The 27,854-nt window shown below is 40.5% G+C and overlaps 1 protein-coding gene across 4 annotated transcripts; it reads left to right on the top strand.

Annotated features, from left to right (window-relative positions):
* Nucleotides 1-105: 105 nt before the first annotated feature.
* On the top strand, nucleotides 106-27,590 carry RB195_006864 (uncharacterized protein; the record flags this gene model as incomplete). 4 transcript variants are annotated; one of them, XM_064180189.1, is made up of 25 exons in its annotated part: nucleotides 106-111; nucleotides 2,698-2,769; nucleotides 2,830-2,930; nucleotides 2,995-3,088; nucleotides 3,931-4,067; nucleotides 4,172-4,241; nucleotides 4,319-4,387; nucleotides 8,783-8,914; nucleotides 8,985-9,111; nucleotides 9,170-9,336; nucleotides 10,673-10,783; nucleotides 17,015-17,152; nucleotides 22,323-22,466; nucleotides 22,525-22,576; nucleotides 22,637-22,767; nucleotides 24,178-24,264; nucleotides 24,324-24,370; nucleotides 25,540-25,565; nucleotides 25,618-25,685; nucleotides 25,850-26,523; nucleotides 26,585-26,677; nucleotides 26,743-26,794; nucleotides 27,193-27,303; nucleotides 27,361-27,465; nucleotides 27,522-27,590. In XM_064180189.1, 25 exons carry the CDS (start codon nucleotides 106-108, stop codon nucleotides 27,588-27,590), a joined length of 2,883 nt encoding a protein of 960 aa, XP_064037079.1. The 4 variants fall into 4 exon arrangements, with proteins under 4 accessions (XP_064037079.1, XP_064037080.1, XP_064037081.1 ...); XM_064180191.1 differs by having other exon boundaries at nucleotides 22,525-22,585; nucleotides 26,594-26,677; XM_064180190.1 differs by having other exon boundaries at nucleotides 22,525-22,585.
* Nucleotides 27,591-27,854: the final 264 nt, after the last annotated feature.

Below are 27,854 nucleotides of genomic sequence, written 5' to 3'. Positions count from 1 at the left end.
ACCACCCATTCAAGGAGAAGTTCATTGACCACCGTTTTCTGTCAACAGAAGAGCAACTTAACGCGTCCACAGAGGAAGAAAATCAAATTTCTGTTTTTATGGGAGATGGAGGTGCGTTGTTTCGCGTTCTATTTCTTCTTTCACTATGTGGTTTCGACAATCAGAGCATTATTTCATAGTCTCTGAATCAGAATTCCAAAGAGGGGTGTTTTGCGAGTTGGGTTCTATAAGACGTTGCTCACTGATGAGGGTTTGTGGATTGTAACAATACTTCTCGTGCGTTTGCCAGTTGTGTCCGGTGGTATGGCTTCTATAGTCTCACAATCTCTTCAAACCTCGTGCAGTATGGTTATAGTCGGATCAAAACGACATGGACCTCGGTGCTAATGCGCTCGAAGCGTCGCGTTAGCCCTAGGGGGTGAGCTCGAGCCAGAAGTATCGCAAACTGCAGCATCGAGTAATGCTCGTACAGGTGACCGCTGGAGCCTAACTTGTGCGCTTCTCCGTAACGCTTCAAGTGTGGCCGCTTACACAACTACGCCGAATTTAGGTCGTTTTGTCTCGACTACACACCAATAACCACGAGCTGACACGTTATCGTAGACCGGCGGCTTGTTTTGGGGCTTAGGGGGAATGAATGTGGCTAAAGAAGACGTATGGGAGTAACATTAACCCGGGTAAATCTAAGCCAAGATACACAAGTACAGCCGACGGTTGCCGACATACTATAAGTTCCCGTAAGTGCCTGTATATTGTCCCTAGTAACTGCGGTACGTCTTTGCTGACAAAGTTGAACATGTTCGTTCTCATCCCAGCTACTTTTCTCATTTTTACTTCATTTTCCGCTCCACAGAAGCATACTGCATGTTTATATTTCATCTTTGAATTAACTGCAACTTGTTCAAATATAATCGACAGGGGCTACGAGATTTATTTTATACTGTCTGACTAGAAATTCAGAATCGCTGTTCTGTGTGTTTTCGACGAACATATCGGAGTTGTTTTTGCGGTCCGATACCCGCTCAAAGTTGTCCTTGTAGTTTCACCCTCGTATGATACCACTCAATCATAAAAAAAAAACCCAGCCAACTGCTGACGTGTGATCTCACGTCAGCAGTTGGCTGGGTTTTTTTTTTCATGTACATTCGATGCCGACTGAGTTTGGGCACGGGGAAGGGATACCCACGAAAACCGCACCAGATGATGCCCGTCCTGCCACTTTTGCCTTCGATTTTCAACTTTGTGGAAAGCACGAATAGAGAGGGAGGAGCGAAAAGCGAATTGAATCGGCTAGTTGTTTTGCACGAATAAGGCAAGTTGAACACATCATCGGGAAAGAGAAAATAAGGAGGTAAAAGCCACTTCATATCAATCCAATAACGTTTGTCGGAAACGACATATGGTAGAGTGATACGTTGTTTTCGACAAACGATGATAAGTGAATTTTTTCGATTTCCTTACCGTTGAGTGACTGAGGAGACTGTTTAGATGAATGAGTTGCTTGTATTTGCATTTCAAAGGAGTAAGCCTCCAGTTAGTTCTCCTTTCTGCTTTCTACAACGTTTTATCTCTTCACGTACTTCTATTTTGTGCAGAGAATCAATGTGTCCGACAAAGTGTAGGAGTAGGATAGGATCTTCTTTTTTCGAGATACGTTTTCAGAAACAATGCATGGCTTGGAGATTTCAAGTAGAACAATATAAGATTTCCTGAATCACAGTGTTATGGTTCTAGACATATGGTGGCGCGTTTAATAAAATCTGGCTTTTAGTTAGCCTTTAGAATATAATGAAGAGGTTCAGCTGTGGTTCTTCGGACGTATCATCTATCTATACTTTTATTTTGTTTACAATGTTTCAATGTTAGCCTGTCAGCATGCACTTTTGTTTGTTTTTTTTTTCAATCCAGACAGCACATCGTAAGAGCTGCGAAATAGGCGTCAGTCTAACTGAACGCAAGAGAAGTGAAAACGACCTGAATCTCGGTTAAGTTGCGTGAGCGGCTGCGCTTGAAGAGGTGCGGTGGAACGCAGCGATTAGGATTGGAGGGTACCTTTGCTAGCGCTACTCGCTGCGGTTCATAATGGTCCCGCCTCAATCCCAACCGCTAGCTTCACTGCTCTGTTTCGAAGGAAGCCAATTACGCAACTGCTCCGAGTTTCATGTTGGTTTGAGTCCACTTTGCTTCTTGACCACCTTATGCCCTACTTAATGTGACTGCCCTTCTCCGCAGATGCCTACGTTGAATTTTTCGAATACGAACAAGTGGCAAAAAGGCATCGGAAGTGGAACACGAACTTTTAACACTAGGTCGCTATGTGGTCCCTAATCGAGAACGTTGTGTCTCAAAATACGCGGCATGTGCGGTAAAGGGAGCTGAACATGAATATGAGGTGGCATTTCCTCTGATTGCGGTTACAGTTGACGGGATTGGTAGGCTTCGTACAGTCATAGAGATAACCAGATGAGATGGGATGAGATCCTCATTATGCCCCTTGGGGGAGGATGGAGGGGGGTCCCATTTACTGGTAATACTTGTCAATGGATGAGATTCGCTGGGAAATGAGAAGAGATCACTGCGGCCACACATCACGCTCTAGAACCATGCAGAGTAAACGTGGCTGTTGACTGTATGTCCATAAATGACTGGTACCTTTCAAAAAGGAATTGGAAAATATATGATCTCTCCTTTTTCTAGGCCATAATTCCCAATGAACATTACATAGCTTCTTTGAATATACCATACTGGAAATGCGATCGAGAAGATAAGGTACCTATTCTCTGTGTCCCAAAAATTAGTACTGAAAATGAATCAAAGTATTGAATTTAGGAGCAGCTGAAGATGCATCTTGTGTGCGCAATGTTATGTTGCCCAAAACAGATAGAAGACGATGGGAGTATATGTGCAGAGCTGGTTAATATGAACATGCGGTAATCATTCTTGTTGGCTCTTTTTACATCATTAACAACCCTTTCAGTAGCCTATTTGTTCTAGGGAAGTTTCGTGTCAATATTTGGACTTTTTAACTGTTGGCAGAACAGCCACGAATTACGACAAGGCGGTGTCTGACAGGATCGAAAAGAACTTAGTATGTTCTTCCTTTTTTCAGAAAAAAAATAGTATAGAATCCTAAGAAGCTCATGAGAAAACTGATTGACACACAGTTATTTGAGATAGTTTAAACAAACAAAGGAGTAGGTGTGATGTTTCATTGAGAAAACCGCTGTGCTGCAAGAGAGATTGAACTACGCGTTCCGTGAACTTTTTTTTTCGTGAAAATTTCGTGAACTTGGTCCGGTCATAAATTGCTTTAGTGGAATATCAGGATGGGCTGTGCAATAAAACTTGCGGGACAACATTTGAGCACTAGCGTATTTCAAACTTAAATATAGTCGGGTCAAAACGACATGAAGCATGGACAGCTGCGCTCGAAGTGGTGCGGCGGAGACAGCTTCTGGAATCGAGGTAGGACCATGGCGAACTACAGAGGTGAGTGGCAATAACAAATGCTTCGACCGAAGACAGAGACACGGAAGGAAGGATGGGAATTAGTATATTCTAAGGAAGTAAAACAGTGCTATGGTGATGCAGGCGACAAATCTTTAAGGACAATGACGAAAAAAGAGAATTAGAGATTAACAGTACTTTGTTAGTATTTTCGAGGAAACAATGTGGGTTTTTTTTTTTTTCAAAATAAAGGTTGCTTGTGAGGAACTGTTGAATGGGAACGCATGCGTTGTTATGCAGTGTGTGTTATTGATGCGATCTCTTTGGGTTTATCTGTAACAGTTCTTTAATTCGGTGGTGTTTTCTGAATAGACATGCCCTTTTCATCAAAATAGTTCGTCTATCAGCTTCGTAATGTAATGATGAAACAACTGCGAGCTCTTAGACGTTAGAGTTACTATATTTTATCTCTGTATGTTCCAGGCGAGCCTCTTCCAGCTTCCGCTGTTTAAGGAAATAGTTGAGATGGACGAGAAGGCGAAGTTTAAACCTATACCCTCAGCATCTATAAAACCTTTGTTCGAAAGAATTCTACGGGGTGGACGTGCGCTGCGGCTGCGGTATGTTTCTTTTTTTAAATGTAATTCCTTTCTACCAAAATGCGATATTGCTCAAATTCTCCTTTCTTCCTAAATCTTCCTCTATTAGTCATTATTTTCCTTAGAGAAGGACAAACAAAGAAAAGGAAAGAGAAAGAATGTAACACTCCAGCAGCAGTATATAAAGCTAAAGTGGTTTGTTGCTTGTTAAATTTCTTGGTTTCCGTTCTATTTTTTTTTTGGTGAACTTTATTTACTTCACCTTTATTTAGGTGTGCAACTTTCTTTTGGAACTCATAGAGAGCGAAAGACGTCACCAGGGACTCTCTTCATCTGGCTTTGTTCGTGTTTTCTCGATTATTTTATATTTTCTATCTTATCAGACTAAAATAAGTGACTCTACTTTTATGTAGATGGTGGCAATCAGTCCTTCTTGAAAAGATCAGAATGAGATCTATCTAGAATTTTTAAAGAATTCAGTTGCGAATGTAGATACGAAGGTGACTCCGAGAAAGTTTTTATGTTCATTATGTCAAAATTTTGGAAGTCGGACGGACAGGCGAGTGATACAGCATGCTTTTTTCGACGGGTTTAGAAAGGAGAACTACAGCTGCAGTGGAACGTATTGTATTGGGTTGACGCGTTGCGATCTCGCTGAGGGTGTGCACTTGTCTCTTTCCACTTTTCGCTGTTAAGAGTGTTCCGAAAAACTTGCCGCTCTTTCCAAGACTCGTTCAGAATATGGAACATGTCATATCACCTGAGAACCTAAAGAAGCAGCTAGCCCCCATACGTGCCCATGAAAGGCTTTGTGGGACACCTAGCTGTATCGTTTGTGCAAATGGAAAGCTAGGGGATTGCGAGATATCCGGAGTTAAGAATTTTGGCGCGAAGATAAAAAATAAAAAAAAAACATTTGAAACTTTACATAAAAGGCAAAAGTCCACTCGTAAGTCGTAAAGAAGAATGCGTCTTTATGAGCAACAAGCTTTCGCCTTTCAAAACCAAGTTCCGACTCACTGGGTCAGTGGACAAGGGGCATCGTTATTTGTTAATACTAATGAAGTAACTCTCTAACAACCGGTGATCAGCTATCGTCACAGCATTACGGCTATCAAGGTGAGTGCCAGCGTGGTCTGGTTCTCTGATGTTGTTTTTGAGCAATCTGTTTGTTAAGTCGGGTTGGGTTGGGTGACGAGGCGTTTGAATGGACGGATTGTACGTGTCTTTGATATTCCAGGCTATGAAGAAGGAGGCGACGCCAAACCGCTAGCCAGAATAAAGATCTATAACAATCTTTGTTCTGCTCAAATACAGTAATACACGACTCAACTTTTAACCTTGTGTTTCTCTTTTTTCATTCTTTTTGGACTTTTGAGATCCTAATTCGTGATGAGAATTTGATTTGGCCCTCTTTTTTTGTTTGTGTAATCGTGCACGATAGACATCCTTCATAGTCGTAGTACTAAGAAAAGAATTTTTTGCCTCTTCGTTAATGGTTATCTCTTCTGTTGGTAGAACAACTCCTGAAAGACTTTAGCTTCTAAGAATCGGATTTCTGCCAGCTGACCCAACTCTTTCCTCAGCTCAGATCGCCAGTGCTGCGGGGACACATACAAAGATGTACGTGGATCTTATATCTACAGATGCAAAAACGAACTGTCTTTTTCTGCCTTGAAAACGGGGCGTTTTCTTCTTTTTTATTGAATACATTTAATGAAAGAGAGCGTCGGCTCTGTTCTACGTCCATACTCCAATATTGATCGACACCCGTTGATGGAACTTCCGTCTTCTACATCGCTTTTCAGACCTGCAAAGTCGAGCTTCAGTCGCTGTTGAACATCACGATCCCTTTTCTGCAACCGTACCATCAAGCTGAGAAATGAGAGGTTTTCGGAACCGAATGCAAAGTTCCAGACAGCTCTAAATTTTCGGATGCCTGACAAGAGGATGTTCCTTGTGAGAACATAACCGAGCTGAAGCTCATCAGTCGTCATCTTTCCCTTGTACTGTTCTCCTTCGTTAGAGGAGTTGTGGTCATTTACCACAAAAGGTGATGACGTGTAAGGTTGTGACGTCGATGATTCATCTTAAAGGCGTTGTTTCTTACGACGGCTTCTGTTGCAGTGCGCACGGATCTGGGGTGGTACAGGTCACTAGCGGGTAATGCCTATGCGGGATCGTAGATTGTGGGGAAGAGGGTGATTCCGCTCATCTCTCCCTGTAGCAGTATAGATGGACGTCTTGGGGACGTTGTTTCTTACGATGGCTTCTGTTGCAATGCGCAACCCTTGCGGCCCGCCCTACCTGCGATTCGTCCGAATGGGTTGTCGACTTTTTTTCGATGAACGGAATCACCCTCTTCCCCACAATCCACTACCCCGTGTAGGTATTATCTGCCTGAAAACCCGGTCCACCACAGATTCGTGGGGTGATGTCTTTAAACGTGAATGAAATGATGTGGTGTATCTGCTTGCAAAAGTCCACCAGACGACTTTTTACTCGGTGTTTGCTTTATGGGATAGTACCAAGTTTTAAGCATATTGGATTGTTGTTCAATTCCTATCTTTGCATTCGCATCAGTTCCGACATTTACTGCCTGCTAGTTTGATATCTCATCAATATGCCGAGCCCATCATAAAAGACACCCTTGCTACAGTCTTCTGCGGTTCTCGTAGATGCGTGAGCAGTTACAAACCAGATTTTGAGTTCTCTGCGATCCCGCAGAGGCGCATCTCTGCGACTTTGATGCAGACTTCTCCACCACGTAATTCTCCCTAAAATGTAATATTCGGAGCCGGTGATCCGAAAATCCACTTTTTAACGGTTGGCGAAAGGACCACCTTCACTTTTGGACGATTGGCGAAGGGATCCTTACTGCTTGAGCTGCGCCCCATGAGCTAGGTCCCTTCACCTGAAGAGGATGCTCCCTCTATCACACCTATGGCGGCACCACTTGCAAGTAATAGTTAGACTTGTATGCGCAGCCTCTTTCACGCCTTAACTCTATATTTGAGCAGTTACGATTAATGTGTTTTGGGAAATGTGTCTCTCGGAATCTCATAATCAAATTTTGACGAAGCTACTTGACATATAAATCTGCTTAGGATCAGTAATAATGGTAAAGGCGGTATTCAGTTTTTCGGTTGAAGACGAGGAATGTTTTCGATGCTGGGTTCTTCCACTAGTAGATAGACTTAGCGATGTATTGCATTGTGAAAAGAATGTCAACAATATTCTTCAGCTTGAAAGATTAGAGTGGATGTATTTCAACCATTCTTTGACTAATAACTACATGGAACTCATTTATTTGTTTATTTATTTATGAAGATTATTTAATGTTCTTTCTTTCTGTAGTAGTAGGTTCGTAGTTTCTAAAGTATAACGTCTTATCTGTTTTGGTCGGACTTTCGTTTCAAATATGGTCTCTTCGGTAATCATCTGTAGGTTGTCTTTGCATTTTCGGCATGTCACTTTCTTTAATCGCAGCCATTCTGGAGTTTGAGTTTTCAGAAGTTTACGATCTAAAAAGTTCGAGCATTCTATTTTCTACTTTTTTTTCTTTACAATTTAAAGAGTTATTTATAAATACGTTTGAATTTCTTATTTTATGTTATAGTTATTCCTTTAGCAGTTTTGTTTATAATATCTTATAATTCTGTATAGATATAGAGATCGGTTTTCTGTTGGTGAGAGTTTAGTTTTAGTATTTGGCTTTTCTTTCTTAGCATTTTGAGTTCTTGTTTTATACGTCAACTACGGACTTTTGTTTTTAATAGGCTACGAAACGGTTTAAGAAGGAGGTTGGGTTGCGTACTTAGATTTATATTTCAAATTTAAACTTATTTAACGAATTATTTATGTCTTTTAGTGCGTATATCTGTTATGTAGATACGCTTTGATAGTAAACTATTCAATTGTACAAGGCTTCACATGTTAATTGACTAAAGAATTCTGAAACCAGCCTGTCGATGGGTTGGTTGTTTTAGGAGCCATCATTCTTTTAAATAAAAATACTTATATATCGACATAGTAGCTGTTTTGTATGTTGTTCCTTTTTTAAAAACAGTATGAAATGAAGCTAATAGCTTTCTAAGACAGTCATTAAAGTTGATCAAGGAATCTTGACCATATATCGTTATCAGTTTGGCAGTATAAATTGTGGCCTTTTTAGCTTATTTTCGGCTCTTTCAGTCCTGTTATATAATATCAGGTAATCTTTACTGCTAATTTTCTATGATTCAGTTTTTGTTCTGGTTGGTTCTATGAAGGCTTTAGAGTTCTTTGATCTGTGTTTTCGATGTCTGTTTTAAGAGAGCCGCAGTCTTTCTGAAATTGAAATTCACAGCGTTTTAGCAGACTTTTGTAAGTTGTATTTAAGTTTTTGTATGTTGGGTCTTTTTTACTAGCCTTTTATTGTATTCTCTCTAGATGTCGAGTTGTTTAAATACGGTTATTATTACGTAGGAACTCATACTTGCACATATTTATAGGATTGTAAATGATCCTATGGTGAAAACGAAATGCCTAGAGCAAGCATTCACCATTAACAGGAAGGTGATTGTAGCGTATGCCGGATTCTATGGATTCCTTCAAAAATTTCTTTGCGTTGTGGTTAATGCATTATCACATGTCCAATTCCGAGGAACATCTTTTTACAATATAAGTGTGACATAAGGAAATAAAAGAATTAAAGTGAAGAGAATGTGAGTGCTTTCAGAAGTATACCTTTTAAGGTTGATTGGCAGTCTGTTCAAAAGAGGTACCAAGAAATGTTCACTAACGAGGACAGCGAGGATAGGAAGCTCATGGAAATCTACAAGACTAAATATGGAATGCAGTTCACCCATCCCACTTTGAATGGCGACGTAGATATTCTTTCTTTTTTTAGAAATTACATTTAGCTCTTTTCATTCCAAATTACGCCAAATAGCTCAGGTGATCAAAAACTGGACAGGTCGAAGCACAATAACGAAGGCATTGTCTATGCCAATATTCTACAAGATCAATTGTCATAATGAACAAAGTACCGGGCGCCTAAGTGTAGGATTCGGTGACAACATAGGTATGTATTAATCCTTGTTTAGTGCTTATGATGATTCTCTCTAGAAAATACCATTTAGCGTTATATGACGACGAAGAGTTGAAGAAAGCTGCTGATGCGGCGAGGGCTCCTCCTCAAGAGCAGACAGGAAGAAAGAAATTCAAGGAAGAGCGTAGGCATGAGCAGAACAATGCAGTGAATGAGATGGCAAATGTGATCCCTCTAAGACAGCGTCAGACTCAGAGTGTGAGAATATCTCGATATTGTCATCACTTTCACATTGCTTCCTTTATAATTATTCAGTCGAATGTTAAGTAAGTTCTATGCTTCTACTCCCACGGTTAACTTCAGATTTTTCTACACTAGGCAGGACTACTGAAATCCCATTGCTGGGCACCTTCGGTTTTGGAAAGGGAGGTGATGAAAAATGTTTCTCACACAAGACTTTTTTTAATCTAGAAACTAAATTGTTGATCATTATTGGTTCCTGAACTTTCATGACCGTTTTTGGAAGACCTGCTTGCGATATCATGATTAAAAAGACTGTATTTTTATCATTACGATTTTTCTTTTCAAAACCGAGATAGGAATGCAAGAAGAAAAATTACTCACAGATCACAAGGGATGTTCATTTATTCCCTAAAGTATCCTTGTCAGGATCCACCACCAAGGGCTTGATCGGCTGTCTTGTCCGCTTTACTTTTGGCATTGTAAGTTCTAAGGCAAGAATTGCAGTTTATTTATCCTGGGTTCATGATCGAGTGGTAAAACGCACAGTCAAAAGTAAAAAAAAAGTGGCAAGCCTCATTTTTATAATCCATTATATTGGGCAGAAAATTCATTATAAGCTTTTTCTGCTCCCTAGAGAAAACGTGTTTTGAAGAAAAAATCATGAGGCCTATGCGGAATGATTTCTTCCGTTTTCGTTTGTTTGTTAAGATATAGGAAAGAATAAGAATATCCTACGTTTCAAGATGATTTACGACGTGGTATGGTTCAAGGCAATTCTGTCAACCATGTTAGCGCTTCTTTGTGAATGTTAATGTGAAAGTTCAGAACTGCACGCTGCATTTCATCGAACAATTGATTGTTTGACGGCGCGTGAATTGAGTACACTGAACGAAGGGAGCTGTATGAGTGCTTCACATGTTATTTCGCGGCATCCCTCTGGAGATCACTGTTAGGACATCCATCCAACATACACTTAGGATGATAAGAGGTGCTTTTCGGCTGTGGTTTTCAGAGAGCTGTTTAATGAGGAAACGTATTTCGAAAAAAAAAACTCATTGCAAACAATTCTCAGTTTCTCTACCGCACACATTTGTAACATGTTACTGAATGGATCTCAGAAATTCCTGGACTTCAAAAGATATGCTTTCTTTCCCTCGACACCTTCCAGTGGCGGAAGAATCGAATTAGTTTACCACTTAATAACAAAAAAAAAGTCAGGTATTCGTGGGGTCTCCTTGAGTGTCTATTCTTTTCACCTTCGATTCGTTTTGTTAATGCTCAAATTAGTTGGGTGCGAAGATTTTTTCCTTCTGACTTGTTAGACTATAACTGTCGATTCATACGATTTCAGACCATCACTTCAATATTTCCTGATTCGGCTTCTTCTCCATTCGCTACGTCAGCGAAATTGCAAACCCACAATCTCCCGAGCTGGAATAGTGAGGAAGTCCTACCAAAAACTGTGAGATGTTTTGCAGCTATTTCTTGCAACTACTATTCGCAGTACTTACAAACTACAAGGAACTTGTGTACGGGTTAAAACATAGCTAACAGTATTAGGTACAACATGAACGACTACGGGTTAAGGGTAACGACGGTTGGAAACTTTCCACTTGAAAGATATCGAAAAGTAGCTCAGAGTCAGAGAAAGAATATCGCTATTTATTTCTTGTTGAAAAAATTCAGCTTGAAGGCAGCACTGCAAGATTGCAGGATTGCAATAGAAGTGCAACCTTGTCATGGGTCGAGCAGGAACAAAACGAGCAAAAAGAACCTGTTGAAGATACTATACGCTGTGTGACACCTATATCTATATTGGACTTAGATTGAATTAATTAGGGTCTGATAATGTTTCCCACTCGTTGCAGTTGCCTACTGCTTTCCGTTGGTACAGCAGAAACAAAAAATAGTGTAATTTTCATAAAAGAACACCCGATTTCCGTTTATATCTCATTTTTTTTTTTTTTTCCCCTTTCGGTTCTCTTTTTGGGGTTTAAGGTTTTGGTGTTGCGCGGAAAAAAGGGGTTTTTTTTTAAGGAAAAAAAATGAGCGGTGGAGAGGTGGAGCGCGGAACTTATTGTTCCGGGTCTCCTTTGCTGCATTTTCGAAGCTCTCAACCACTTCACAAGTTGCTCTTTTCTTCCTGCTCAGTTTTGAGGTCAAACGGTTCACAATGTTCTGTTCTCGATTTAGGTATGCCTAGCTGAGGTATACAAATATATTCACTTCTTTGGGTGTGAGTGGGACTTAAGGGACCCTTGACTAACCTTGCTGATGTTTGGTATTATAAGAACAATGTATTTGGCGAACCGAAATGATGTGACTAACTCCCCTCAACTCCTCCGATATAACTCGAATCTGATTATCATTACGATCTCGAAATTGGAACTGTATATTTCTGAAGAGGATTGTATCACTAAGTCAAAATTCTCTCCTCGAATTCTGTTAGTAAGATTGCTATCTGATTCACAAAAGATATGCACTGCTTAAAAATGTATTGGTTATCCAACGATCCTTAGATCGTTCAACTGAATCGCTGCTCTTTACAAATGAGTGAATATGGAAAGTCACGGAATCTTTTATTCTCCTAACAACTCGATGAATTTTGAAACAAAATACGTAGTCGCTGATTTTTTTCCTGGAACCGTGAATGCCCACACTTTTGTACATCATTCGGTTTTCTTTCAATTGTGCTTGGGATCACCGTTTTTAAGGAGCTCCGGATGTCATAAGTAGATTGGACTATAGTTGCTGATATCTTGTGGATCCCCTTTCTTATACGACACTACGGATTGGCTGGGTTTTTCTGGTTAGAATGTTTTGAATTTAGGCAGTAAATTGCCAACAGCCTTCCCAAGATGTTGATAAGGGTCAACGACAGGTTGCCAGATGTTTGGGTTTGATCCTATGCGATTGTGCGAAGTGTCGTGCGATTCCTTACCGATGTGGTGTATCGGATTTTAGAGGAATCACGGTTATGGAACTCTCAGACAACTAAGGCGTCCCTCCTACTGAGCACATAAAAGTACTTTGAGAGTTGTACAGCAACTTCATAACCGAGGTTTTAGCCGTTCTACAAAAACATTATTATGAACGTGAATAGTGGGGTCCGAGAGGGTTATACAATTTCAGCAAAAAATATATGCGGCCGCACTCAAGAAGGCAGTGCGAAAGCTGGAATGGGACGAATTGGAAAGCTAATATGCGCTTTGCTTGTGATGTTGTTCTGATAACTTCAATCAATTGGAAGTAATACTGGACGAGAAAGTAGCATGTGGAAACATCGGTTTTAGCTGAATCTGCGAAATACGATTTTCATGAGAGGCGGATGAAGCTCGCTAGCCCCATTTATGCACAACGGTAGTAGCAACTCCGAATTTAACTATTTGTCTGGGTCGCAAAATGTACATGAGAAAAACTAGACCCCCGACCTGGGCAGCAGGAAACGAGCAGCTTGAGAATCGTGTAAGAGCGCCGAGGATGTAGTGAAGAAGACCAGGAATACCTTGCCCCTGTTCACCTCTTTAACATCACCATGCGTCCTACTTTGACCTATGTCTCAGAAATCAGGGCAATGACCAGCAGGAAAAATGCGGCCATCATCGTAGATCTGTTGAGTGATGTAGGTATACCCCACCTCACGCAAGTAAGAGACGGGATTTAAAGTTAAGCCTTACACCAACGATTCAAGATATGCTGCCGTAAATGCCAAAAAAAAAAAACTTAAAATGAGTGGAAAGAGCATTTGATTCGTTTCAACGATCATTGCTGGACTATAGCTGTGAGCGACTGAATACCACGCTATATCAAACGCAATGTAGGAAACTGCCCACCCCAATAGTCGGACGTCTTCACGAAATCCTTCAAAGAAAGATATTATGCTCCTCACGAGAAGAGAACCACTGGGCAACCCTTACATGCGATCGGGTCAAATGGAAGTATTACTGGTACCCGTTCCAGACGAACAACGGGACCACAGGCGAGATGGCGGCCGGGTGATTTTTAAAGACAGTGATGAAGAGTGGAAATCAGACATTAACAGTAGTTTGCTAGTATTTTCGAAAAGAAAAACATTTTTTTTATTCTTTTAAAATGAAGACTGCTAGAGAGACTGTTGAATCGATCAGCGTCATTGAACGCTCAATTGAAAGAGTGATGCTAGCTGTATCCTGCTTTACACACTTGAGGTAGGAGGGGAACGGTAAAGAGGGTCCCGGCAGATTCTCCGCTAATATCTCCGAGAGATTACGTGTCCAGTGGATATGCCATTGGATAGGCTGACATATCTCGATGAGGTCACGCCCCAGTCGCTTATAGAGACGCAGACAACCGTCTTCTGGCCACAGAGACGCAAATAATTACACACTTATAAGGACCGAATAAATTGAAGAACAATTTAGTTAGAGGTTGCCATTTTCACACGCCATTTACATTTACATGCCATTTTCTCAGGTATTCTAGAACGGGAGCGAGTTTTGCTTAGATCTTACCTTTAGGTCTTAGAAAGCCTAGAAATCTTATCAAATTAAATCTTTTCTTATAAGAGGTCAGAGATCAGAGGGCCTATCTGTCCGGAAATAAATTAGGCTATGAAAAAGCTTCGAACTTAGAGATAACGATAAGCCTCATCTTCGTTACTTTTCAAAGTTGGAATGTTCCATTTTTACCGAAACTTTTCATGTACGTAATTTTGAGCTGTTAGATGCTTTTTCCTCTCTTATTTTACACGAGGATTTCTCTTGGTTCTGGTACAGTTACCAAAAAAAAAAAATCCTCCGGGACCCTCTTTACACGCACCCGAGGTAGGGGATTCAAAGTTCTGTCCTACGTCAAAAAAAAAAAAACTACAGTTGCCGAGGGTGCGTGTAAAGAAGGTCCCGGCAGATTTTCGAGCATGCCCCGATCATCCTTTGGGAGAGCAATTAGCGATGGTGCGAGAAAGAGCTTTACCTTCGTTGCTACTTAAATAGCTAACTCTGCTTATCTACTAATAGACATCATACGCTGCAACACCACGCTGATTCACGAGCTACAAAATTGTTCTGAAGAATCAGACACATCCACTGGAATTTTTTGACGTGAATTGACCTTAAATTGGTAACTATACCAGAACCGAGAGAAATGTTCGTGTAAAATAAGAGAGGAAGGTGCATCTAATAGCTCAAAATTACGTATATGAAAAGTTTCAGTAAAAATGGAACATTCCAACTTTGAAAAGTAACGAGGATGAGGCTTATCGTTATCTCTAAGTTCGGGGTGCGCATCAGGAGGTACCCAAAGCGGTTGTCAGAATATCTCCTTCTGAGTTGTGTGCGTCGATAATTGGTCTGCGCTGCGGTCGGCAGCGACAGCGGACATTTCCGCTACGCATGCAGAACGCCCCGTCCATCTACTTTCCGCAGCTGAGTCTAGGCTAATTGGTCAAATGTACATGAACTCCAGAATGCGATAATGACCATTGCAATCCGCGTAGATGGGGAAAGTGTGCATGGGATGATGTGAGATAGTTTATTTCTTATCGGATTCAGAACTTGAAGAGTTCAGAGCTTGGTTTTATTTGTTTTCGAAATCCCATTCGTACTCGCTTTATTTTCCAAGTGCTATGTAATATTAGTAGAATACAGTAAGTAATATTAGTTTATGTTAGTTTGTTTTATTGGTCTTCGAGTGATATTGATGCTATCAATCGTCCTGGCAAGTGCGAAAACCGTCTTGCAGGCACACAGTATTCCTGGATTTTCCTATATTTCTTGACAGGACGCCGTATGATCGCGGGTCAACGATTGTTTCTAGACAAAACCTTTTCTTCTAAACATGAGAAAATGTGGACTGAAATAACGGAAAAAATTACTTTCAAAAATATATTCTAATAGTTACCTACTACCTTCTTGTACGAGTAAAGATTTGTATTCAAGTTCTGCCCTAGTTATTCGCCGATACATATCGTTATCTTTACCGAGCAATCTTCATTAACAAACGGATTTCTCATAGTGGAGCTCATTTCTTATCATTTCATTTCCTTATAAGCTCGTTTTGTCAGGATATCCAAGTAGAAATATCATGCGCGTCTTAAGAGGAAGGGGTGGGCGGAGCATAAGGATGGACATGGCGGACAGGTAGCGGGATCGTGCTGGCACCACATCGGCTGCACCCCATTTCCCCCCCCCCCCCCCCCCCCCTTAATTATTTTTTTAATTTTTTTGACATATCCTCTGATCTCAGTCCTCTTATAAGTTTTTATAAGTTTTGGCTGTCTAAGCTTCTATTATTAAATACCAAATATGTACCTACTATTGTTCTTCAATTTATTAGGTCCTCATAAGTGTGTAGTTGTTTGCAAGTGTGTAGTGGCCAGAAGGCGGTTGTCTGCGTCTCCATAAGCAACTGGAGCATGACCTCATCGAGATATGTCAGCGTATCCAATGGCATATCCACTGGGCACGTAATGTCTCGGAGACATTCGCGGAGAATCTGCGAGAACCCTCTTTACCGTTCCTCAGTTGTCGATGCATTTGCCAAGGAAAGCAAATTAAAGGCCGAGCACGTTATGCATTTCAATGATAACACTTGGAGCAGACCAGACTTGTGACTGATAGGTACGATATTAGACGCACTACAGTAGAACTGCTGGTCAGACCTTTTCACAAAGTTCTCCAATAAACATTTGGTGCTCCTTGAGAACGGATGAACCACTTGATGACTTTCGCTCGCGATCGGGACAAACGGAGGAACTACTGTTCAGTGTACGTGTGTGTATCACTCTGTATTGATTACTTGAATTGGATACTTGTGTTGGACTTAGGCGGTTGACTGCCTCGTTCGATGTGCCACGAGGTATGCTTAGCAACTTTCTTTGGCACTCCCTCAAGCTTGGGTAATCAAACCAATGTAACAGTAGCAACACTAATGGCAAGAGTTACATGGAATAGAAAAAAGAGCGAGCAAAAGGAAAAACAATATTTAGAAGTGAAGAACACGAAAAATGGTAAAATGAGCTTTCTGTGGCCATTTATACAGTACAGTGACTGCAGAGTAGACTGTTATTATGTTCTGGACATGCTATTACAGAGAAACTTTCCATCGGACTTAAAGATCTTTATCCAAATGAATCTCTCTTTTTTTTGCAGCTGCGAGGCTAAGAACTACAAATCGGCCGCCATGCAGCGCCATAAAGCAAGTTAGAGAATGAATCATCGAGAGACAGACGTTATAAGGCGAAAAAGGCACAAGAAACAACTATTGAGCAAATTAAGTATTATCATTTTCCTGATACAGTTCGAAGAGCAACCGCAGTTAAGGTGATCAAAATGAAAACTCTTTCCTTATCTGTGAAGGTATTATGCAGCTTTGAGGGGATTCCACCCTTTTGAAGTCAGTTATTGGAATAATAATGGGATAATAATGGAGGAACAATAGGTTATGCACAATATAATAATAACGTTGTCTTACTCTATGTCAAATTATTGCGGTATGCATTCGTTTGTATTGTCATCGCCAAATGCAGCACAGTCCTCACAAGAGCCCTAGAACCAGCTATTTTTTAAACACAAATGCTTTAGTTGGACAGATATTCTCTCTGTTAGAATTTGGCCGGTTAATTCTATATATCAAGTACAATTTCAATTAATTTTTTGAACAACATGCCATATTTGTTTATCTTCGTGTAAAAACACTGACAGTAGTATTGTTTCAGCAACCAACTGCCAACACAAATGAGCCGCAGTACATCCCTACTTCTGCAAACATTGGCGAGACTTCCGAATTTCACTCAGAATCAGAGCAGTCTTCGAATGAGACAGGCGTCTACACCGACGATGAATTGGATCAGAAGGTAATTGTGAAACTTTTCAAAACTTTTTGAAACAATTTCGTGGTACGCTGCCGCTGCCAATTGAAGAGAGAGCAGTTGGAGATTAATGAAACCTCCTCACCAACCTTTTCAAGTAGAACCAATGAATAGGCTGCTGAGGCGACTGCAGCGTATTACAAACATATGCGCTCTAAAATACATCGTAGGAACTAAAGCGGTTCCCACGCTGTTTTTTTTTCAGGAATTAAAAAGGCTAGGGGAACTGAGCGGAGCCACGCTCTTTTCCGTAATCTACAACCCCAACTCTACGTTTTCCCTGGGGATTCCGTACCACGTTAGTTTAGTGATACGTTGCCTTCAAGCTGTAACCAAGAACTTGCGACAGCCTCCTTAGAAAGGAAGTAAAGGAGAAAAGAATATGTAGAAAAATCGGAACACATATATTTCATGGTCGTGTTCAAATTCAACATACCACAGAATAGACAACGTTGGGATCTCTCCACGAGTGGATACTGACAGAAGTGTAGTTTACGACTGTGAGTGCGATCACCCTCAATTCCGCCGAGTACTGCAGAAAAAAAAAGAGAAAAAGCGTTGGTAGTGCTTATACTAGTGGAACACCAGTGCAACGAAGCTTCTTTTGTTATCTTGTTCTCCGAACTTTTTTTTTGGATTACTAGGAGAATTGAGCGTTATCACGCTCATATTCGTGAGCTACACTTCTATACCTATCTATTCGCTTAGAGATCTCGATATCGTCCATTTCGTGATATGTTGCCCTTGAAACGCAATCAATATCAGAAAAGAGAAGTCCGTACGATGGATATCTTTTGAAAAGGGAATACCTGCGTCGATTGCTTGTAAATAATGCGACTGAAGCATAGTTGCGATAGTCGGAGCCGGTGCTCCGATTATCGCAACCTCACTTTTCGGCGATCGGAGAAAGAACCCCTTTCACTCCAGGAGGGTTGGCGAAGGTGTCATACATACCATAAGGAGGAGCCGTACCCTCCTCAAGTGTGGAGGGGGTCTAGCTCATGAGGTGCAGCTCAAGTGAGGGGATCCTTTCGTTAACCATCCAAAAGTGAAGGCGGTCCTTTCGCCAATTGTCCAAAAGTAAAAGGGTTCTTTTGCCAACCGTGGGATCGAAGCATCGGCTCCGACTATCGCATCTATGGAAGGGGTCCCCTTCACTTTTCTGAGAGATCCTCACCACTTGAGCTGCACCTCATGAGCTATACCCGCCTTACTTGAGGAGGGTCCGGGTCTTCTCTATCGTACCTATGATCGGAATTAGACTAAGCAGAACTTTGTTCCCAGCGAAAGAAAATTCAATTGCTTTTTTCCCTCATGTAATGATAGTTCAGGGCTTTTTACTAAAATTGAGATATTGCATACCGTTTCGTCGGAGCCATTTGTGTATCACCAGAGGGAGCAATGTTATATCTTTCAAGGATTTTCATAAATAAGCTGAATAGACTGAAAGAATCTAAGAATATGAGTGTTCGTGAAGACCGACATCTTTCTCTTCTCCCAGTCCCATGATTTTTTTTCTATTTTTTGGAATTCCTCATGAGAAAAGTTTCACCCTTAACCTAGAAACTTCTTTTCTGCTAGAAGTAAGTTTTTATGGTCGATTTTTTCATTCATAAAGGCATCACACCTTTCTCAGATCTTCCTGTTTTGAGAACTTCTTTTCTGTGATTGTTAATTAAGTTCCAATGATTATCTGAATGTGGGATGCAATTCTTTCTCCATTTCCAATTCCCTTCCCTATTTTTTTCTTTGTTACTTTGTTGATTTTCTTTTCGTCTCAACACTCACATTGTAAGACACTAGTGTTCCCGTATCGGTAATTTGTTTCAATCACTGTTATACATTATTTTGTATAGCATAGGAAAATTTTTCTCAGGATATCCATCACAAAAAAAAAAAAACTGAAATCCTACACTGCAAGAAATATAGGGTCATGACATTCCCTTCGTTTCCTCTCCTTGAATGATTTTCTCCACTGCGTTTATTTTTTTAGCGTGTTGCAGCAGGTAATTTCGATGTTTATCAGAAATGAAATTTTTGTGCTCTTCTCTGTGCTCTTCTCTCTCTTCTGTGCTATTCGAATAGTATTAGAATTTACAAATTCCAGAGTAAACTTAGTATTAATGGCTTCGATCATTAATCGCGTTTAATAATGGAAACCATGAACAAGCGGATCATGGTTTCCAGGAGTCGTTCTGTATGAGGTTCTGCAAGATATACTAGGCTCATTTTGCTACTTAGAGAAATGAAGTGGTCTTTGTGAAACATCTTTGGCAACACTGCACCGAGAGAACAATGGTGTTAATCTGGATTGTATCCATATCAGTTGATTGTGGAAAGATCGCGTGTTTATTGCCGAACCACACGGAAACAAGGGTCTCCACTTTGTTGCATTTGTAGAAACTGTTGGTATTGTTGAGGCAAGTCTCTAATGTGAGAAAAGCTAACGTAAGAAATAACGTCATCAAAAAATCGCACTGTGTGCATCACACTATTCGATATCCCTTCACCACTTTTACATACTATATTACATTACATGCCACAACGTTCTTTGCCGATTTTTACTAGCCAATTTTTACTAGCCGATTTCCTGCGTTGTTGTTCCTGTGGCAACACACATAAAACATTTTAGTAGACTGAATATGCAACGACGAAGACTGTGCTGTGTGCTCTGTTCAAGTTTTAAGCATCGCTTTACTACATGCAGTTTTGTTCTCGATGAAAAGTTTTTGCTAGCTCCGTGAATCCTCCTATATAGTTCATTCCTTCTCAAGTAGCTCAGATGTCAGGTGATTATAAAAGAGATACTAACCTTTCTTTGGTGAGATATAATTTTGCGGGAAAATAATTGTTGCACAAAGAACGCATACGTATAGTCGGGTCAAAACGAAATGAAGCACGGTGCAGTTGCGTGAGCAGCTACAGCGGCGCGTTGGAGAGAGCGGTTGAAATCGAGATGGAACCACGGTCAAACGTGGTGATGGAACACTGCCCTCTCGATTACGCCTCTATTTTTATTCCAAAATACGTCAAATGCGCCTCTATTATATTCTGTTTTTATTCTTAAATCTATGAAATATCTCTAAATACTGATTAGAGGGGATAATACGGCGAAGAAAGAGAAGAGTCAGGTGCATAGGTTGAATTACAGAAGAACGACGAAAAAAAGAAAAAAAAAATCAACATTCTGCTTCTGTTCCAATACATTACAGTATCACACTGGGACGATGCAGGTTCGACATCTCGCTGAGTAAAATTTTGGCAAAAGAGTTAGAAACTTGGAACCACTTTTAAAAGATGAACTTAATTTTACATAGTGTTCAGCAGTTTAGAAGTGGATTTAGTGGAATTTAATTACCAAAAAGCTTAGATTCTGTGCACATTGTTACGTTTGGAAGATCCCAAATAATTTCGTTATAAGAGGACCAAATGAAGACTTTTAGGTACTTTTTCAGAGAAGCCCTAAAATAGGTCATATCGGTGTTTTTCCCACTTAGTCTTTTTGGAATTTTGATGGGGCAGAGATGGGAAAAGTGGCATCTTTCCCATCTCTGTTCCATCAAAAATTTGGAAAAATTGCGAGTCCTGGAAATCGGATGATGGAGCATCAAATAGAGGAAATCCTCGGCTACAAAATACTAAGAGATGATTTGCTTCGCCCTAATTTCTGAGTCTGAGTTATTGAATTTTTTCCAAGATCACGCACAGTTCGGCGCGCGAGCGAAAATTGGAATTTTGGCATCTTTTCCCACGCCAGAAAAATGCGTCGGCGTATTAAAAAATCACCCATATGTTCGGATAGAGAGACTAAGGAAGCCATTATGCGCAAAATTTTCTTTTTCCGTTCCCCCGGTTCTTTCAAAATCTAGACAGGACAATTCCAAAAAAAAAAACTCCGAAAATTTAAAATTTTGTCCCATCAAAATTCCAAAAAGACTAGTAGGTGGGAAAAACAGCGATATGACTATTTTTCAAAAGGGCAAATGTTCATCTCTGAGAAACTACCTAAAATTCGTTTTTGGTCTTTTATGACAAAGTTATTCACTATCTCCTAAACCTAACAATGTGCACAGAATCTGAGCTTTTTTGGTCATTAAATTTCTATTAAATTTACTTTTGAACTGTTGCAAAACACGTAAAACTAAATCGTCCATCTTTTAAAAGAGGTTACAAGTTTCTAACTCGTTTGCAAAAATTTGACTCACCCGTTTGTCGAACCTACGAGGTCTCATTCTTACATTGTCAACAAGTTATATGTATTCAAAACAAAATGTTGGGGCTTCCATACCGTCCTACGCCTGAAACTAAATATAATATTATGTAATTTATGTAATAATTTAATATTGTTTACTGTAATATTTTGTAATGGTATAATTAATTACTTAATGCTACGTATTATTTTGTCGTGGGTATCATGCATCATCATTCACTACTTCCCACCGCACACTCCCTTACGACTCCTCTTACAATCCCCTCACATTATGACCCCCCTCCTCTGATGAGAAAATCCTATCGAACGCTTGACTTGGGTGGAACCATTGAGAACTGCAGAAATAAACAGTAGTAGCAAGGGTTCTCACTCGATCCTAACCGCTACTCTCCTCCGCACCTCTTCAAGCCAACCGCTTACACAGCTATACCGTGCTTCATGTCGTTCTGATTCTAGTAATAGTAGCTGTTTTTCTGATTATCCCGATCTTCTAGAAATTAAATCACATAAGGTTGCTTCGCTTCAAAAGCAGTGCTTCTCTTAAATGAAAAAGACAGCAGTCGACATTAAAAAAATATCTAGATTGTAATCCCGGAACACGTTTTGGAAAAACACTGATTTAATACATCATTAGCCCCTGCAAGTCATTGTATAAACTAGAGACGCATTCGTTAACCTCAAACGATTCTGAATTGAAGTGAATGCGTTGGCGCATCTCTAATGGAATGATTAACGGCGGACTCTTTATCCTTCATCCTTTAGGGTGCGAAGGCCAAAATTTTGACACCTCTATCTTTGCATTTGATATCGCTTCTCAGCATGAGTTGATGGCATTTTCGTGACATTTAGGAGACGCCAGAAGGAATACTAACTGTACAACTGCCATTTTGGTTTTTGCAAACTTCTTCAGCAATATTAAAATTCGATCATCTAATTTTATTTAAGGAAGCATCACATGCCCCAGGCAACACTGACACTGCGGCGCCAGTCATTTCTAAGCAGAAATCTGACCAACCTGTAAAACCTACATCTAAAGTTTCCTTGCTAAATCATAGCTTGGAATCTACAAAACCACGTCTTAGAGAAGAGGTAAGAAATGGTGTATCTCGCTTCCCAAAGTTTTTTCACTCGCATGTGTTATATGCAGCTGTCACGTATGGAGGATACTGTAAAACCTTTCCGTAATCCCTGGGAAATTGGTGAGGAAGGTATGCCAGCGCAAGTGAAACACAACCTTCAACAGGAATGTTCTTCTCCAGCTGAGGACCTTGGCAGTACTACAAGAGCAGCAAATGACTATGTTAATCCTCAGTCACAGAAGCCTTCTTCCTCAAATGTACGGCACTTGTCTGCATTTGCATCATGCAAGAACTCAGTCAGCGTTACTAAGGTATGTTTTTTTTTTTTGAGGACCACTATAAATGTTTATCCTTTAGGGTGCAAAGATATAAACGTGAATAATCATCTAGCTATCCATGGCTGAAATTATCGTGGGGATAGCTTTTGAATGCGCCTATTAGGACACTTCTACGACTTTGGTTTCTAGGAATTTCTCCTCCATTTCTTCCACAACTGCGCATTATTAGCGTTTTTTTTTTTGCAATTGTAGTAAAGTGCAGAAGGCGCAGGTGTGACGTAGTTGGTAATAAGTTTCGTTGTGGGTGCACGATCGATCGGTGGTTCGAATCAGTCCTAGTGCAAGTCAACCTTTTTCATCCTTCCGGTATCGATAAATTAGGACAGGATTGGGGTGGGAGAACAGAAACACTGATTTGGCACCTCGGATGTTCCCTGCAAGTCATCATAATCCTGTACACGCGTTCACAAACTTTAAACAATTCTGAAATAAAGTTGAACGCATAGATGCATCCTCACAGAAATTGATCAGCGTCGTGCATCTTATCCTTTATACTTTGTGGTGAAATCCAAAAATTGTGTTAGAAGAACGTCAACCATGCACAATTACACGAATGGTGAGGCATCTAGTTCTCTCAGACTGAATTCTTCAAGGTGATGGCTTGTCATCAGAATAAACCATTAGAGGCATCACCCCACGAGATTTGGGGTGGTGCGGATTTCAGGTGGGTTATGCCTTTACAGAGTCGTAGATTATGGAGAGAAGGGCGATTCCGTCCATTTCTTCCTAATTTCCGTAGAAAACGGCCCGGAAGATACGGCTTCGAGCGTTTCGGCGCGCTATTTTCTTCATCAAATTCGATTGGAGCGCGCCAGCCTTGTGCATGCTCCGCATCTTCCGGGCCGTTTTTATGGCAATTACGAAGAAATGGACGGAATCATCCTCCTCTCCACAATCTACGACCCCGCATAGGGACTCTTCACCTGAAATCCGCACTATCCCGGATTCGTGGAGTGATGCCTTTAAATTGGCGAAAAATGGGTTTTCATAGTAGTACCACTATGAACTATCCTAATCGTTCAAAATAACGAAAAATGGGGCAGAAATTAAATTCATACTAACTATGATCCTAAAAGTGATTTAGGAACGAAACAAACGCCAGAACTGTTGGGAAATAATCTTGTAATGGTACTACCTACGAACTATTACCCGAAAAAAAAAACCTGTAGAAAAGAGAAGGAAAAGAGCTTGGAGGAGGTTGTCCCGCTCTCTGAAGAGGGGAAACGCACGCGTTCAACGGGGACGCGATGCGTCACCACGATACAACACTTTTTACGCATATGTTCATGTGTTTCGATTTGACGTAGTATCCAAGTGCACAACTACTCCATGTCAACCGTCCTTACATTTCTTTCTGTTCACAAAGAGAAGTTACTTATTTAGGGTCGAAGCAGTGACGAAGAGGAAGGTGAACAGAAAAACATACCAAACAATTTGTACGAACGTGTAAGAAGCCAAGGAAAACAGCAAGTATCTCTTCTGTTATTTACTGAAAACTGATTTTGTTGATTGCTTTTTGGTTCTTTCAGAGGCATGAGAACAAGGAGTTTGGAATGTGGTCATCTCACGAACCAAGGTTCCTTTCAAGTTTAGAATTTTTCCTATTAGGTCTTTCAATGTCAAATTATGAGTAGTTTTCTCAGTAATGTCAAGAAAGCGCGAAAAGTGGGGTAATACTGGGTTGGCATAGGTTTCTAACAATAGAAATTTGTGAGTGGAAATCTTCGTCTCTACAGCTACAATAGTGTTGTAGTTACTTATGCGAAATGCTCAGCATTGATCATTTCATTCTAGATGTTGACGCGTTACACTTCAATTCAGTTTCGTAGAGGGTTTCGAACCCGTTTGGAGTCTGTACAATGACCAGTCGATGTATCAGTGTCCCCATCCTCCCAAGCAAACCACCAATTTATCGACTATAGAGAGTTCCATTAAACATAGCATACCACGAATCTGAGGTGGTGCAGATTTCAAGTGAAGTATCCGTATACGGGGTCGTAGATTATGGAGACGGAGGTAGTTCCGCTCATCTCCCCTGCATCACTGAAAACAGCTGCCTCCAGAATGCTGTTTTGTACGACGCCATCTATCGCAACGCTCCACGATACGGATACTCCACCTGAAATCCGTATCACACCAGATTCGTGGTATGCTACCTTTAATCTTGGTCACTATCATACCAGTGACCTCGTATACGTAGTGATGGAATCTTACCACTGGCCTCGCTCACATGAAAATAAGTAGTAACATTCTGTAATTCTGACGTATTTTTCATCTAAGTCTCAACATATAGCAGGGTCAAAACGAGGCACGGTGCATTTGAGTAAGCAGCTGCGCTCGAAGCGGTGCGGTGGAGCCTAACGGTTAGGATCTACGGGGATCCTTGCTGACACCTTGCTCACTGTAAATGGACACACCTCGATCCCAATCTCTTTTTTCACCGCACCGCTTCGAGCACAACCGCTTACACTTGTAATTGCACCGTACTTCATGTCGTTTTGACCCGACTATATGTGCCGTTATATAGTCTTTTCCTCTCCGAAAATGTTTTGTTCGTCAAAAGTAGCGATAATATTAAAAATCCAGAATATGTAGACCAGTAACGAAATAGTAAAGTAGGTCACGCTGCTATTTCTTTACCCACAAGTGACCTATTCTTTGTGGAAATCATAAGAGTTTAGTCTCGATGATTCACTGTCCAATATTTCGAATATTCTTCACTTGCTATACTTTTTGTTATTTCAGGTTTGTCGACGATCATGGAGAACAAGGTTTACCTACCACTTTATCGTCTAACGAACAGCCAACTAGATTTAATTCTAGTAACGTTGCGAGTGCACCTCGAACTCATCCAGGAGAGTATTCATCCATGCAACAATCATATCATGAAAGTCCCATAACTTCTGTATTTGATCGTCCTGTCGCCGAAAATTGCATTCGTACCCGTACTGCTAACGATTTACGTTCCAGTCGGAGTGCTCAACGTTCATCTACAGCCTTGGGAAATCCCATTTCTGATTATGTTTATCCCCGAAATAACTGGAGTAATGCTCAGCATTCTTCAAGCGATAAACGCGTAGGTGGTGAGTCAACGTATGCAGATCCGGTGCGCAATCAAACAAACACTTATGGGGGAATAAATCGCCCACTTTCTCCTGTTACTAATCGCCATTATAATGCGAGGCATGGAGAATACTGTGAAGATATACGCGACAGCAATCAGAATCGAGCCCGAGATGAGTGGCATCGAAACGACACGTACGGTGGAAGTAGACGTGGAGATAACCAAACTCAGCACAGACACGAAGGCCACGCGTACGACAACGAAAGATACATTGGGAACAGCCGTGACACCAGAACCAGTCAGCCCAAAAACGACAGCGCCCACTGTAATGACACATACAGTGGAAATACGTGGGATTATGATAAACGTTGGGCAAGAAATGAAAACTCCTATCGTGACGATATCAGGAATGAAGGCTCCTTTCGCAATGATCCTTTAAATAAAAGCTCCTGTCGCAACGATATACCGAGATATATAGGGAGAACTGAACAGCTCTATGCACCTTATAATGATAGAGGTGGACTAACACCTTCGCGGCAATCTGATCCTCATCTCAGTGAAAGGCACACTAAAAATAATTATAACACCGCCCAATATGCGCAAGGAAATGATGGATTCTACTATAACGAGAGACGCGACAGTGGTGGATTTCGATCTCCGTACATGTAGGGATTCTGAAGGGATTTTTATTTATTTTTTGTTTATTAGTTCTATAGTCATTTCTAGGGATTACAGTACACCGCTTCTCAATACGATTCATGAACCCGGTCAATCCTATTCGAGAAACGAGGGTGACCCATCCTGTAGTTTCCGCAGCAGGTTGGAGTACACTTACTCTGTTTTTAATCCTGAGGTCATACATTTTGTATTGCGTCCTTTTTTAGTTCTCGTCAGAGTTTTCGCAACGATAAGACTCAAAACGTTAGAGCTTCTCAGGTGAATGTGCTCTACTTCATATCTCAAATTTTTGGTTCTATTGGTCGCTGAAATGCGATGCTACTGGGAGCAGCGTTATAGTGTACCAAGACGTATATGAAATGGATTGATAATTAGTCTGCTGCAGTCTTTCCAAATCATATTTCACATTCCATATCTTCATCTTCATATTTCAAATCCACGTTTCATAGTAATGAATTTTTTTGTAGTCCTCGCTAACAGGAAAATGCGTCACTGGATATTGCTTGTTTTTGTTCAGTTGTCAGAATATAGTTGTGGCTCTGAGCTGCAATCAGGATAATTCCACCATAATATCCTGCCTTTTCTCGAAGAAATATTTAAATAAATTCAAGAAGAACCTTTTCCGAAATGAAGGGATTGGAAATACTCTTTTGTAGGACGAATGTACTTCCGGGTCATCAATGAAATTGCTTACTGCTGAGCAAAAAGCTCGCCTGCGGATTATCCGTGATATCACGTTCCTTAACCGAAATTTCGCGTATCGTAGTGTAAGTGGTATTATTTCCAAAACGTTGAATATAAACAGGAACGTAATATTCTTTCAGCTTCAAAGCATTTTCAAAATATTGCCTCCTGACGATAGTGTTAATTGGGTAGCTCTCATCGAAGATCGCCTTTCGCAGGTTGAACTAGCAAATTTAAAGGACAAGGTAAAACAACCAGTCAATTTTTTTTCAGTTGATATTTCTCCGTTATTTGCTTTCAGGAAATTCTCTTGATATGGAATGATGGGACGAAGTCACATCACAGCGGTGACAAAAGCTTCGACATTTAATTTTTTTTTCTTGAAGAAAAAGAGTTGTGTTAGAATTATTTGTTGTTTTTTTTTTTGCAAATACGTGCTTACAATGCTCTAAAATGTAGTTTTACTGTACACAATAAGACAGTGTAAATTTATAGTTATAGGTTCGTATACTTCATTTTATCATCACGGTCGTAAACCATTCTCTTTTCTACGGTTTTAATGTTACATGATATATCTGTAAATGTTAACATTAACATCAATGGTTACCAATATGTGTATTTGTACTACAAGCAG

The sequence above is a fragment of the Necator americanus genome, chromosome I (genome assembly GCF_031761385.1).
Source record: "Necator americanus strain Aroian chromosome I, whole genome shotgun sequence".
In the NCBI taxonomy this organism is placed as follows: Eukaryota; Metazoa; Nematoda; class Chromadorea; order Rhabditida; family Ancylostomatidae; genus Necator; species Necator americanus.
The sequence above is the reverse complement of the archived record's forward strand: the minus strand, read 5'-3'. Positions and strand labels throughout refer to the sequence as shown.